Source organism: Lactuca virosa, chromosome 6 (genome assembly GCF_052849685.1).
Source record: "Lactuca virosa cultivar CGN04683 chromosome 6, Lactuca_virosa_CGN04683_v6, whole genome shotgun sequence".
Lineage (NCBI taxonomy): Eukaryota > Viridiplantae > Streptophyta > Magnoliopsida > Asterales > Asteraceae > Lactuca > Lactuca virosa.
Window position 1 is genome coordinate 242,850,450 of NC_136431.1, and position 15,029 is coordinate 242,865,478.

Consider the following 15,029-nt stretch of genomic DNA (forward strand, 5'->3'; position numbering starts at 1 on the left):
TCTTTAGCATTTTCCCAATCACCTGCCATTGATGCTTTGTAGAGGGGAAAACAGGAAATCTTCTCTTCTTCCATCTGTTTAATCATAAAATGAAGCTATACTCAATTTTTACAACAATAAGTAGTTTTATTTTCAAAATGATTAATATGCAACTATATAAACTCTAGCTAGTCTCTCCATAATAAATATATTTTAATGCAATGAAAACAGATCGGTCAATGCACTAGAGTGGCCATGTGCATGCAATGTGGCGGCGCACTAGTGCATATTGACAGCATTTTGCATATATAAATTCATGATATTGGTTTTTTTGATGATCTAAGGAAGGTAAGGAAATTGTAATAGCCTATTTTTTGAGGTTATTTACTTTAGAAACACCATGAGACTAATTAAGTGAAGCTTGACCTTCTGCATAATAAAGTTAGAATGATGATTTAGAGAATTATTCAACCAATGATGTAATGTAAAGCTTCATATGAATCTCAAGATCACATGATGCCGAGAAGGACCTACCATCGAGTAGATCTTGACGAGGTAGGTTTAATGGTCGTGGTTGTGGTGAGTTGCTGTGTGAAGCACTAGGAATGTGAATTTGATGATGCTGGCTGATGGAATTCAGCTGAACTGAACCTAAGATCCCACTTGATGAGCTCATTTCTTTAGATGCTTACTACAATGCGAAGGCACGACATTAGAATCAAAATGGAACCTCAAAACCATTTAAAAAGGATTTGAAAATTACCTGACATTAAATAGACAGAAGTGTGGTTTTTACCGAGGTTCTATAGCTTTGTTTGTATGTATGCATGTATCTATGAGTGAACTGAATCTAAGAATCTATTGATCTATTAAAAGATTTTGTGAGGAAGACACTAAAAGGTAGTACATCCAGATCTCTTCTTTAATCGAGATATACGAGTTGTCAAAAACTAATATACAAAGACTAGCTAGTATTTTAAAAATATATTTTAGATTTTTGAGATGCAAATAGTCATTTACCAAGATCAGAATATATGTTATTTAAAGGAAATATCACGTTAATTAGATAATTAGTATTTAAGTTATGTTTATGGGTAAATTACACGAATCGTCACTCGTGCACATGCCCAAAAGCATGTTTAGTCCCTATTTTAAAAAATTAACTCGGACCGTCCATTGTCTGTTTAAAACTTGCACGTTTCGTCCCTGATATACGGTTTTGTTGCGATTTTAGTCCATGACAGATTTGAAATGACCGTAATGCCCTTTATGTGTTTTTTTTCAATTAATTTAATGTTATTATTATTATTTTTAATTTTAAAAGAAAAAAATACGGCCCCACCCCACCCTCAACCTCGTCTCCTTCATTCCTATGAAACTGAATCTCTTCCTCAAATTTCACCGGCGATTTTTAGAAACCTGCATCTCCGACCAGATACAAGAAATATTTTTTGAAAGTCATTTGCACAAATCCAAACCCATATCTCCAAATCTGACACAAAAAATACTCAGAATCTAAACATAGAAAACCCAGAAATCGTTTGAACAAAATCCCTAAAAATCGTTTTAATAAAACCCCCCAACAGGCTCCATCAGAAAACCCACCTGCAAAGGATTGGTAGCATAAGGAAGAAGGCTTGTAATGATGGAAGGAAGAATCATGGAAAATCGGGAAGGAAGAATCAAGGCTTACCGAGAAAAAGACCCCTTAAGGCTTTGAAAGGGATGAAAAACGACTTCACGTGTTGTTTATCTGATTTAGGGAAAGAGGTTAAGGTCAAATTTTGGTTTCGCCGGACTCGAGAGTGGCTGAGAACGAGGAAGACAAAGGTAGAGGAAGCTGGGGAACGGAAAACATCTCCTTAAACATTGCCTTTTATTGAACATCTAAAGCTCTGGTAAGACTTCGACAGGACATACCTCTGATTCACTGGATTTTGAATGGAGATGGAGGAGGAGCTAGGGTTTCGAACGAATATGGAGGCAGAATAGCATATATGTTCTTCCTTTTTGCTCCGAAGATGTCAATATTCTTTCTTCTCCGGTGATGGCGGCTCCGACGATGTTGGTCTTCTTCCACCAGCTTCAAAGAAAAAAAATGAGAAAGACGAAGACGACGAATGGGTAGAAGAAATCTAGAAAGTGAAAGGGAGAGGAGGGGGGGCTTGGGTGTGTTTGTGGATATATTTTTTTTTAATCTAAAAATGATAAATAAAGAAAAGAAAATTAAAAATAAATTATTAAGGGCATAATAGTCATTCTATGTCCATAGGGACTACCGAAGTGAAAAAATAATAATACAGGGACGATCCGAGTTAATTTTTGAAAATAGGGACTAAACATGCTTTTGGGCATGTGGACGAGGGACGGTTCGTGTAATTTACCCTATGTTTATCCTTATCCTTTCTTATCCTTAGGTGTTATTCTTTTATAGCGTGTCTAGAATTCGTTTTTGCTTCCGATCAAGGTTATTAAAATCTCGATTTTGATCTTACAATATTACGATTTTAAGATCCTATAAGTGAAAAACGATCTCACCTCTTTAGTTTTATTATATAGTCAGGTATCAAAAATCCGTTTATTCAACTTGAAATCTAGTGTCACAAGTTGAAAGAAGTCTTTTAGAGCATCACTATTTTATCAATTCATCTCGAGTTAGGCATTGCATATCCATAATAATCCCTTTGTATATGAGTTCATTTTGTTTTGTATCAACAAAAAGTATGGGTGATGCTTAAGAAGTTAAAGTTGATTATATTCTCTTGCGAGAAAATTTGAATATGAGTTCATTTTGGTAGGATCTTACGATCACGATCTTGCAAAACGTAAAACGATTTTAACTAAGATCTCGATTTTGACAACCTTGCTTCCAATTCTAATTGGGTTCCTATATAACCCTCGAGTGATAGAAACATAATTTTTGAAGTTAATTTTTATTCTTCAAATTTTTATATGGTATCAGAGAAGGATATCACATCCTACTAAAACAATGACGCGTATCCTACTAAAACAATGGTGGGTGATACTACAATCAGTGGTTGCGGCGCATATACAAACCCTTCATGTGATCCGAATTCACCTTTCTACATCCACCCCGATTATCCACGACAAATACATGTCAATGAAAACCTTAGTGACAATAATTATGCCGACTGGTCCACGAAGATGAAAGACATTCTCCTGGCTAAAAATAAGCTCGACTTGATTGATGGAACCATCACAAAACCGACAGAAGGAACCAATGAATACAAAGCTTAGCAACGAATTAAGTTCGGTCCTAATATTTCAAAAGTTGAGTAATACCGGGACTTCATCACGCATGTAGTAAAAAAATAAATTAATCTTGACCTATGGTGAATTCCCCAAAATCTATTTTAACCGGTGTTACATAAATCCCAACTAGGCGCTACCCGTCCGACTAGAGGGCGCCTAACGATTAATCCTTGTCCACACAATGAGTGAACTAGTAGAAAACGATGAAATTTTAACACTTTGAAGAAATTATATCCCAATAGAAACTATTTGAGGAATGAGAAGTGTTGTATTAATCATATTAACCTATTATGTTATGATATTACGAACATTGTTATGATATTAGTCATGTTTAATTTTTTAAAATTCAACAAAATAGCAATTTATGTTCTCCGATTAATCACCGCCTAGCCGATTAATCTTTTAACCCCAGTCCACCGACTAACTAACGTCGAGCGTTTTTACAACATTGGTTTTAACTCATAAATCAAATCCTCCAAAATCTTTGAAACTCATAACTCATAGTTCTTCAATTCATTTAAAAGTTGTAACCATTTAAATGCATAAAAAATAAAGAGAATGCAATGCAATATGCAATTACACCCATTCACGTTCATCACATAATCTCATTCATAGTTTCTCGTTTTGATATCATTGAAGACTATGACATACTTAGCACATAGCACCCTATGTCACGACTTCTCTCGTTTCTCTTAGTCTCGTAATGGGTATGGGTGAGCTATCAAATTATCGGTCCCGTACAACGCACAAGTGGGGCGTGTCTACAATATCACACTACCCTCTTGGGGAATATCTTAATCTTGTTTTCCATTGACTTTGGAGGGACATACAAGTCATTTCCCAATCATACATGAATACATAAGTGTTGATGCCAAAACTCTTCCCAAAACAAATTAACTATTTTCTCTTTATCAAACTCCATAAAAATCATTTGCATGCAATGCACAAGTAAATGAGAATATAGGTAACACATAGCAAGTAATTGTAAAAATTCTTTAACTCAATCTCATTATAAAAACATCAAATTCTTGTTATGGAACATTTATTCGATACTACTCACTGTTAATGAAATCCAAGTTATTTACACCTCTTAATCACTACCTATTGTCCATCCTATAAGCTTATATTTAAAATTAGAAGCAATCCGAGGTTGAAAGCATCATTTCTCAAAACGTTGCAAAATATTCATAGATGATTTCACACATGGCGTGTGAAATTGTCTTGGGATTCCACACGGGGCATGTGGAATTTGCAGGTTTTCAGATTGTGCAGTTTTTCTAATTTAGGCAATGTACTTTGCATAAATGGCCTCAGATGGCTACCAAATGACTCATATGGACTAAACAAGGGTTATTAACAGCATATGGACTCAATTAAGTCATTTCCTTATGATGAATTAATCATTGAGACCTTTAGAGGTCACATAAGCTTTAGGGATGCTTATGTGAACATCATTATTCCAACAAATGTAGAGTACTCGGCTTTTAAGTGCGGCTAGGATCTTTTACACATTAGATGAAGCGAGGGATTCGTCCATACCATCGGTAAAGTTTGGAAGATCACGACTGATCCTGAAAGGGAATGAATGAAAAAATAGCATGTCGTATCAATTAAGAGTTCAGAGAATAATTTATTCCAGCTCGGTACAAAACCTTCTTTAAATTAGTGAAAGGGAGCAAACCGAAGTCAATTTCAAGTTGGGTCGAATTAACAAATGGATAAGGCCTCGCGGCATAATTATTAGTTTCTAATGATCAATTCACCAACAATGACTAATCTAAGCTCTTACTCCATACATAATTCCCTCAACAATAATCATATATGTTTAAATCAAAATCATTGAGCTTAAGTCATTGGAATCTATGAAATAGAATTGGGGATTCCATCTATGAAATCCCTTCCAATCTAGATCCATTAGAGGTTGCTTCAATTAGTTCATTCCAATGTTACCAATGTACAAGCAACACTCAAGATCACAAGATGTTTGATTTAAATCATAGATTTCATAGGTTTAATCATTCAACATATACTAATTCCATATTTGACTCCAAATCTATTACTAGAGGCTACGGTACAACTTATCATAGCCAAAGTACAACTCATACATGAACCTAAAGTTTGAATCATCCACTTTCACCATTAATTTTTAGATTGAAATCATTTAAGGATGATTTAATAATCTCATAGTGTTTTAGAGGTTAATCCAACACTCCACATCTCATTAGAACTACTAGATTGAAAATTTCATCATTAATAGAGCTTGAAACTTAACATCTCAGCCAAGCCTTAATCAAAACCAATTTTAAATTGATTCAATGAAGAGCAGGAGTTATAACATCATATAATCCATGAATCTAACATCTATCAACAAATTAATCACCAATTTCGGATTTAGGGTTCAACCCAAAACCAGGTAAATATGATATGGTGATTTAAAAATAAGTAAAAGGTTTCATTTATTAAACAAATAAAATAGTTAGCTTATTAGAAGCAAATATGTAATCTAAGTAATTGCTTATAAGGTTTTGGGCTATTAGTTTAGCTTGAAAAAATTTCCTAAACCCATTAGTGTAAGTAGAGAAAGAAGACATAATCAGGTTTATTGTAAAAACTAATAACTTAAAATCCTAAACGGCCTCCTCCCAAATAATTTAGCAAATACATAAAGTACAAAACCAGATATGGTTTACAAAACATGTAAAAACTATATATCATATATATCCTACCATATATACAAAATTCACCACTAAATAAACCAACCCACCACCAAAAAAAGGAAGTTAAAAAATTCCTGTGTTTACCCATAAACCTAAACTACATAACAGGGTAAAAATATACAAATTTTCTACATACATAAATAATCAAAACATAAAATCATTCATTCGTCTATATCCGCTTCCGCTTCACTCAAAACCGCATCATATTCCGATAACAAAAAATCACAAAGCTCCAAGAGCTGATCAGCAAGCGGAGGAATACCCGGATTTCTTCCAATGTTATATTTATGAGCATTGAATGTTATCTGCCACATGTCATGTCTGAACGCATCCCGGCTTTTATACTCCAATCTTCTCACTTTCTCCCGCATTGTTGACAAGTCCATTGGCCGATCTATTATCCGAAGGTAATCTGGCGCTTCCTTTTTAGTCACGGGTTTCAAGAAAAGAAACGACACATTGTTTGCTTTTAACGTGTCAATAATCTTCTCCAGTATATTCGCCAAACCCACCTATGTCATATCACAAAATAAAAATAAATAAAAAACGATCACGATTTTTGAAATCAAAGTTTAACTGGGTAGGTGAAATTACCTCTCCGCCCCTACGCCGCTTCACGGTCGGGGCATACTCCGCCCCGAACCGCCCGCCTAATTCGACGACGGGCTTCCGTTTTGCGGTGCGGTGGTGGTCGCGCTCCGGGACCCGGCGGTCGTCTCGCCTGGGTCGAGGAGTCTCCTCGAGATACTCGTTCCTTGGTTCGAAAAATATTTTCTTTTTTTTCTTTTTTTTCTCACGTTGCCGCCTCTCCTCCTCCCTTTCGCGTTTTATATCCTCTTCGAACCGCCTAATCTCCGCCACTCTCTCTTGTTCTTCTAGCTTTCTCGCTTGCTGTGCTTGTTGTTGTTGTTCTTCGTATAATAGCCTTTGTCTCTCGGCAATTCTTAGCGCGTGTTGGTCTTCTTCCCAAATTTGGGAATTATGATTATGATGATGATGATGATGATCTTTTGATTTATTTGATCGAGGATGTTTTTGGAAACCGGATAATTCGGTGATTCTTTTGGTTTTTCGAGGCTCGGTTACCGGGCTGACTTCTTGACTTTGACTGACCTGGTCAAAGTCAAAGACTTCTTTCGGGCGTTTGATGACGATTGTTTTCCGGGGTTGCGGTGGTGGTGGAGGATTCCGGTGACTTTCCGGTGGCCGGATTACGAGGGAGGCTGCGGGTTTATGGGATTCCGGTTGGATATCTTCGCTTTTTGTTTTGTTGGAGAATATGATTTTGTTGACTTTGATTGAAGATTTGTTGACTGTTTCGGTGTCTGAGGTTACGGGTTTGTCGGAGATTTGTGAGGTGCTGGGAGTGGGTTTTTCCGGGATTTTGTTGCTGTTTGCGGGCCCACATTTGACTTTGAGGACTTTGGCTTTTAAAGAGGTTTTTTCCTCCTCTTGTGGAGGTTGAGGTTCGATGACTGCAAGTTTTGACCCGCTTTTTTGTATCATCTTTTTTATGGTGTTTTTTGGTTGGGATTTGGTGATTGATTCTAAACCTAAACCTGTGGATTTTGTGGGCCCTTTTTCGGGATCTTTGCTTTCGATTTGAATGTTGGAATTTTCTCTGTACTTGGGGCAGTGTTTGTTGGTTTTCATGTGACCAAACTGACGAATCAAACCATAAAATCATCACATCACAACATATGTAGACCATACTTGACCTTTGTATTTATGTCAAAAAAGAAAAAGGCATAACATACCTGACCACAAGCTCCACATGCAAAACTCTCTCTTGCATTTTTCTTTGTATTTCCAACCTACAGAAGAATAGATCAAGCAACAACTTATTGTTAAAACCTCATCTTGTTTTTTGTGTCAGTAAAGAGAAAAAAGCAACCAACTTACTAACCTTCATAATATTCATGCCATCATTCAAAATTCTAAGCTTCTTATTCAGCAAACCACCAACTTGTTCATCATCCTTCTTTTTGGGTTTCATCTTTCCAGAAAAGTTCTTCCTGTAAGGAAACATTTCATCCTGCCACCCCACCACATGAACATCAATCAATAAAACTATATAAAATAAGGGTCCCACATGATGAATACAGACGTACATCTTTTAATGACTTCACAGCATTATCATTTATAGAAAAGGATCCATCAGGTCGTGTAACACCAGACATAGTTTTCACAGGTGTGTTGAGTCCCTTCAACCTCTCCTTATTTTTCATATTATGATTTGACATAGGAGTTGCTCCTGTATCTTTCACTTTTTTCTTCTTCCTATCCGCCTCATCATCTCCTGAATCATAAATAAATAAATAAAAGGGGACATTTTAAAGATAAAAAGTAAAAACAACATAATAATAAAATTGATAGTTGATAGTTGATACCATCCATGAGCATTCTACATAACTCAGCAGCTTCAGCAGCTTCATCTTCATTTTCCACATCAGCTTGAGCTTGTGAAGGCATGCGTCTCATTTTAAGACCTTTAACACCAGCCACCAAGTTATTAGAATCATAATTATTATTATCCTCTTCACCTTCATCACATTCTTCAGCATCTAGAAGGTTCTCAAGATCCCCTGCAAACGAATCAAGGTCACTATGTGCTTCAATGTCGCTTTCGTTTTCTTCACCATCAACAGCAGACAGGTTTTGAACTTGTCTATCCCAAATCTCCTGACATTTTTCTCGTGTTTGTTGTTGAAGCTGCAAGAAAGACATCCTTTGACCACGTGCATACTTGCTTATGGTTGTGGGGTCCACTTTTACTCCTGATGCAGCTTGTTCACTTGAAAGCTTCCGGATCATTGCAATCCGATGCCACCTTGTAAGTTTTGCAATCTGTTCTTCTGGAACATTGAACTTAATAAGCACTTCTCTTGCAGCATCCATGCTTAATCTACGAAGATCAGCATCAGTTCCAGTGACTGTAGATCCTCCTCTATTTATAGCAACTTTTTTCTTTGCAATGGCATTTGAAACTGGAGCCTTGGGAGCAGTTCGAACATAACTAAATCCTAATCCTCTACCAGATGGATCACCAACACCAGTAATCTCCAATCTCTCAATATTTCCTCTATCCTGAACAACAATATTTAAGACTTCATATCCAGTTAAGTATTAAGATAAGTCCCTGTTTGTTTTTACTTTTTATTAATTATTATATTACCTGATTTGTACAAGCAACAAAGTTGCTGCTTAAATTCCAGGGAGTTATTTGTAATTCTCTCTCGATGTGGGACGCAGCAGCTAAAGCAATTGCTTCATCAGGAAGCTGATTCATTGCAGAGGAGAGACCAGATGGATGAGTCATGCTGATTCCTAGACGTTTCAGTCTGTACATTCCAGCTAACATGCTTTCAAAAGCACACACCTAACACAAGAAAAAAAAACATAAATGAAAAAGAACAAGAAAAGAAAGATAAAGATAAAGATTAAGATTAAAGAAAGGTAAAAACATACATTTTCTGGTGTCACCATTCTTCTAAGCTCCTCCTCTAATGGAATACGGAAATTTCGCTTCATAACCCATGAGCCCCTCTGGTGATTGGTTCCATAAATAAAAAACAAACTGTTAATATATTGGTATTATTGGTAAAAAAAATAAAGTAAAGAGTAAAAATTTACCTGAAAATCACAGAATAACTTTAACCTCTTCCTTAAAGAAACTTCAGCTACATTTGCAAACTGTGCAGATAACTCATTGGCACGAATGGCAGGTGTCAAGCCACGTTTTTGAAGAGCACGAAACTCACGATACATAAACACCAGAAGCCTATTCATATTATACATCTGAACACCTTTTGATACAGGGGACATCACCTCCATGTGAGGCTCCTATTTACATTACACATTTTAAATAAATAAAGATACAGATGGAAAAAAAAAAAAAAAAAACAAAGGAAAGATATAGGTCAAACCTGTTGACCAACAACGTAAATCCGGTCAATGCGTCTTAACGAGAGCTTTCCCTTTGGAGAGCGAATGAGTAAATAGTCAGTGGATGAGAGTTTATGTGGATAAATTGGAGCTCTGTACATATTTGTTTCAAGACATGATTGAGTTGAACCAGGCTTTATATCTCCTAAAAAAGGGGATTTATCAGCTGGATCGAGTGTAAGAATGTTTCCAAAATTGTTGGGCCCACTACGCAATTGGGTGGCTGTTTGATCACCAGGACTTGATTTTTGGTAATAAGTGCACAATCGAGCACCCATTCCAGGGTTTCCAAGGAGTAAAGGCCTTTCCTCACAATACCTAATAAAAAAAAAAAAACAAACATTAGAAATGTCTGAAACTAAAAATGATGCATGATCTTGGAAGAATACTTACTCCATTAGAAAAGAATGACCATCTCTAGCTGAAAGATCTGATTTCTTTTTAAAAGATCCAGGAGGGCGTAAGGACTTGTTGTCACTAGGAAGTTTTTGAGCCCTTGGTAATAAATGTATTCTTGTACGAACAAGATGCAGCAAAGAATTTGGTCTAACATCTTGTTCAGCAAGAGATTTTTCATCTTCAAGCTCCTTTCCAGAGTATATAATTTTCACAGGTTCACTTGGTTTAAAATCTACCAAAAAGAAAGGAGAATTTTGTAAAAAATTTTAACTTCAACAGAAACTGTGGTAATATTATTATTAGCCCAAAAAAAGAAGACCAACCAAGCTTCTTGGTAGCTTTTCCTTTGAGAGATGAAATAGTCTCCTCAGCATCTACATGAAGCTTGCTCCCTTTCCCTCCCAAGCTTTTCAATACAATTTTCATTGACCCTTTTGTAAGCAGCTTTCCTTGTTCTTTAAGTGCCACCACATTTTCATGAGGATACCATAAAGCTTTTGGCCTATGAAAATAGACTATATCTTTACTGCAAATACAGTAAAAGAAAAATGAGTTGACAACATATATATATATATATATATATATATATATATAGAGTAAAAGAAAAATGAGACTAGAGATTTTTGTGGTTACTTGCTAAGTTTGGCTTTCATTGTCTGTAGCTTGAGAGCAGGTATTGAATGCAAGACTTTAACACCATGTGATGTGCGTTTCTTGGAATGTGATTTCAACTGTTGGGAAGATTTCCTGTTGGAATAGAATTTGTCATTAGCTATATTAAATCTCCCGCCTCCATAACCATGTAATAGCTCCAATGAATCTGGTGCTGACTCAGCAGACCGACTTGTGATCATGGCTCCAGCATGAAGCTGAAGATCATCTCCATCTTTGTTATCCAAAATTTCAAAAAGCATCTGTTCATCTTGAAGGTCAAGAAGTAATTTTGGCTTTGTAACAGATTGATTCGGGTCCCACACTATTCGATCCATCCAAGATCCATCAAGAACATCTTTATTGCGTAAAGTGAGTTTGTTGAATCGTTTAATGGTATCACTTTCAACTGTTGTATCTTTTTTAGCATCATTTGTTTCCAACCGTGATTCTAATCTCAAAAGTTGGGGATGATATATGGTTTCTTCAGATGAACTGTATGATTTTGGAGATTTTCTTGAACCGAATGGCTCTACAGAATGACAAAAATACCCTTGATCTTCCTCGTCTGATTTCGACTCAACCCGTGTCTTGGACTTCAATAATGAGTCAGATTCAGGTCCAGAAATCTCACTTCCACCAGAAGTTTCACTTACAGCTGGAGAATTATCAAAAATTATTCTATTTTCCCAGTCTTGTTGATCAAGAGGGAAATAATCATCACTGAAGAGTTTGTTACTGGATGGGATAACATCATGACAATAGTCTTTCCTTTGATCATCAACTTCTGAAGCCACTGTTGTATCTTCATCAACAATCCCAGATTTTGGAAGGTCTAATTTATCCTCCTGTGATGTCGATAAATCATCTTGAAATACATGTGTGTGTCTCATATAAGGAAAACCTTTTAAAGAGCCCTTTAAAAATGCCTCTTCATCTTCCTCCACAATATCAGATACATCCATGGACTTGTACTTTTCTGCAATATATTTACACAAAATGTTAACATAGCAACAGGTTAACAACATACAAAATATCTCACATAGTAAAGCATACTTGTGTTTTAGGTACAAATGCTTCTTCAAATTTTTGGATATAATGAAATGAATACCTTTTGGAACAGAAAACCATTGTTCCCTCTTTACAGCTTTCTTTAAAGGCTCATGAATAGCAAATATTTCTGAAAATCGTAAGATCACATTTCCATCTTCTACACAGAGAACAGGAAGTGGGGTTGAACTTTTAGCTTCAACTGGCTCTTCCAACATATCTGTGTCCTCCTGAAAACAGAAGTTATATGTATATCAAATGTATCTTTAATTCTTTATATAAAGGAAGCTTAAAAGATGTCTTTATATAATGAAATCTGCATACACACAATAAATGTAGTAACCTTTTGAGGCTCCACAACATCAGGATCTGAGTTTTCTATTTCAACTGTAGGACTAACATCCTCTGGAGAGCATTTTTCTTGAGGAACCACTGGTAAAGAAGGGCTTTGAACTTGGTCAACTTGGTCAACATTATCCACACGATCAAGTTCTTTCTGTAATTCTTCCTCTTCTTCATCTTCATCATAATTTTCATCATCAAACAATGAAGATGAGGCAACAGGTGGTACAGTTGTAGAAACATAATCAGATTTTGGTAATAGATAGTCCTCCTCAGTCAATGCTTGGACTTCTGGTCCCTCATACTGTTCATCAATATCTTCATAATCAACTGCATTTTCAGCCTTCAGATCATAATCTGTTTGGATGTAGCACAAGAGGTGGGATTAGAAGATTATCAGCTATAATGTCCACATAATCAACCATTATCCTATAAGTCCAAAGTCATAAATTCATTAATAAGAACAATGATACCTTGTTCAGCAACATCAGCAGATGTTTGTGAGGTTTTTACTGACAGCTGAGTAATGAGATAGTAAAAGAATAAAGAGTTAGATCTAGATACTAAAATAGTGAAAAGTTCTTATCAGTTATCATATACCAAAACAGAGTACATGGAAATGTGTAATGAGTAATAAACTAATAATAAACACAAGTTGAAGGAAGTAGAAAGCAGTTGTATACATGGAAATCTGTTAGTGAAGAACCAAGCTTGTCAGCTAGTGCAGCAAGATGCTCCTTTGCATCCTGTGAAACAAAACCATGGTTTTAGTATCCAAGTTGATATAAATATATATAAAGATATAAACACCTATAAAAAAAAGAGGAATAGATACCTCATCAAGGTAATCAATATCAAGATCACCAGCCCCATCGATATTTCCAAACATGAATTCCAAAAGACGATTGCCATCACGAGCATCTTCATATTCATCATCATCATCTGCCAATTAAAATTTTAGAATTCTAAATAGCATACAAGGCAAGTCACTGAATTCAAGGGGTTAAATGTGGAATCCAAATCAGTACACAAGGATGGCAATCAGAATCAGGATTCAAAAGCACTTGTTTAGATGGGCTAACAATTGAATTCATATGAAGTTGCTAAACAGTGCAACAATTAAAGGTTATCAACTATCCAAAATATCATGCTTCCGATAGTCTCTTTTATTGTCTATGTTTGTTGCGTGTTACATATTTACAATGTTATTCACAACTCTTGATTGTAATCAATAGTGGTAATTTATGCTTATTATGCCTTTCAAAGCAAACTAACACATGATCACACATGTTCTTTCCAAAATTGTTTGAATAAATTTGTGATAGGCATTGATGCTGAAGAGTTGAGTTTCAATATTAAATACCTTCATCACGGTCATCAGTTCCCCTACCATCTTGAGACGTATTCCCAGCATCAGAATCCATTATATGTAATGAAGTCTGCCACATGAGAAAGATGTATTTAGCACAATATGGTTTGTCTTGGAAGAGCAAAATGTCTTCTTAACCAAAGCCATGAGGGAATAAATCATCCGCCCTCAAAGGATTAGGATCAAAAAAGAATTTTCTGGTAAAACCTATCACTAGTGAAACAAATCATTGACAGGAATTCACTTGAAGCATCAATGAGAAGCAACCAAAATATGCTAATTCCAAAGTATTACCAGTCAAAGAGATAACTTTTCTATTTTCCAGCAAAATTTTAAGAAATATATCCAGGAGATATGAAAACCCCAAAAAGAAAAGACACATAATTTGGCATTCGAAAACTATCTGAATTGAATTCAAAGACCAATGTGAGCTCATTTTTTGTAGGAATAGGAGTAGCAACTACAAGTATAAGTTAAATTCTCTTTACCGGTGTACTGGAATCATTCACCATTCATAGTCCATAACAAAGAGACCAAAACCCTAACTTATCAGCGAAAATAGGTAGAAAGAATTAAAAGAGCCGGAAATATCGAAGAGGTGGAAAATAAAGCAAACTGAAACCCTAATTCGCTTACATACCAAGAAATTGTTCAACAACGAGTGCAATTGTCCGGCAAAACGAATATGAATCGATATAAATACCTAACCGTGTGAAAAACAATCACAACAATACTTGATTGATAGTAGAAAATTGCAAAGCACCTGAGCCACCAAACTGGGTGTCGAAATAGATCGATGAAAATCTCAGATCGATTAATGATTGTGTGATTCCGATGCTGAATTCAGAACACTCATGCTCTAAAACGCATTACGTAATTCAACTTCGCCGGTAGGATAATCGAACACAGGAGCAGTGAGAAGCAGGAGGAAGAGGATCGAAGGCAGGGAAGGAAGAAAGACCAACAGAGTCTCTGTAAAAGGCGAGAAATTATAATGTTATTTCAGGGGCAATTTCGTCAAATCAAACATTAGCCGACTTTATGCATTTTTAGTTAAGAGGATGTTTGGCTTAGCTTTTGTGGGGAAAAGTCTTTTTTGTAAAATGACTTTTTATAAAAGTTGTTTTTTAAAATGTGTTTGGATTAACTTTTGAAGGGAAAAAGTCAAAAGTTAAAGTGTTTGGGTTAACTTTTAGGAGAAAGTAGGGAATCATATGTTGTGAATGAAGAATTGATTAGAATAGATGGGGATATATTGGTAATATAATACTTTTACTGTTGAAAAGTTGGGAAAAATCACATAA

At 35.7% G+C, this 15,029-nt stretch overlaps 1 protein-coding gene and 1 long non-coding RNA gene across 3 annotated transcripts; both read right to left on the reverse strand.

Moving 5' to 3' along the window:
• Positions 1 to 1,347: 1,347 nt before the first annotated feature.
• On the reverse strand, positions 1,348 to 2,091 carry LOC145118610 (uncharacterized). The gene is made up of 3 exons (XR_013713381.1): positions 1,900 to 2,091; positions 1,673 to 1,819; positions 1,348 to 1,584 (listed from the first exon to the last, which is right to left on the reverse strand). It is a non-coding gene; the product is annotated as an uncharacterized LOC145118610 (long non-coding RNA).
• Positions 2,092 to 5,871: 3,780 nt separating this feature from the next.
• HAF01 (HAC13 protein (HAC13)) lies at positions 5,872 to 14,693 on the reverse strand. 2 transcript variants are annotated; one of them, XM_079056121.1, is made up of 20 exons: positions 14,489 to 14,693; positions 13,720 to 13,795; positions 13,192 to 13,298; positions 13,040 to 13,102; positions 12,830 to 12,875; positions 12,358 to 12,686; positions 12,076 to 12,244; positions 10,947 to 11,943; positions 10,637 to 10,839; positions 10,308 to 10,545; positions 9,896 to 10,232; positions 9,603 to 9,812; positions 9,438 to 9,515; positions 9,145 to 9,348; positions 8,360 to 9,056; positions 8,081 to 8,268; positions 7,876 to 8,004; positions 7,727 to 7,783; positions 6,564 to 7,631; positions 5,872 to 6,481 (listed from the first exon to the last, which is right to left on the reverse strand). In XM_079056121.1, the coding sequence occupies exons 2-20, from the start codon at positions 13,778 to 13,780 to the stop codon at positions 6,131 to 6,133; spliced, it is 5,532 nt and encodes a 1,843-aa protein (XP_078912247.1). In that variant the 5' UTR covers positions 13,781 to 13,795; positions 14,489 to 14,693; the 3' UTR covers positions 5,872 to 6,130. The 2 variants fall into 2 exon arrangements, with proteins under 2 accessions (XP_078912247.1, XP_078912246.1); XM_079056120.1 differs by having other exon boundaries at positions 12,358 to 12,713.
• Between the last annotated feature and the right edge of the window lie 336 nt (positions 14,694 to 15,029).

What these genes read in the sequence shown, in the direction of transcription:
- HAF01 (XM_079056120.1), bottom strand. Translation starts at nt 13,780, where the DNA reads ATGGATTCTGATGCTGGGAATACGTCTCAAGATGGTAGGGGAACTGAT. An exon ending in AGTTATTCTGTGATTTTCAG is followed by an intron (nt 9,516 to 9,602) that starts GTAAATTTTTAC and finishes ACCAATCACCAG; the next exon opens with AGGGGCTCATGGGTTATGAA. An exon ending in ATGGCATGAATATTATGAAG is followed by an intron (nt 7,784 to 7,875) that starts GTTAGTAAGTTG and finishes ATTCTTCTGTAG; the next exon opens with GTTGGAAATACAAAGAAAAA.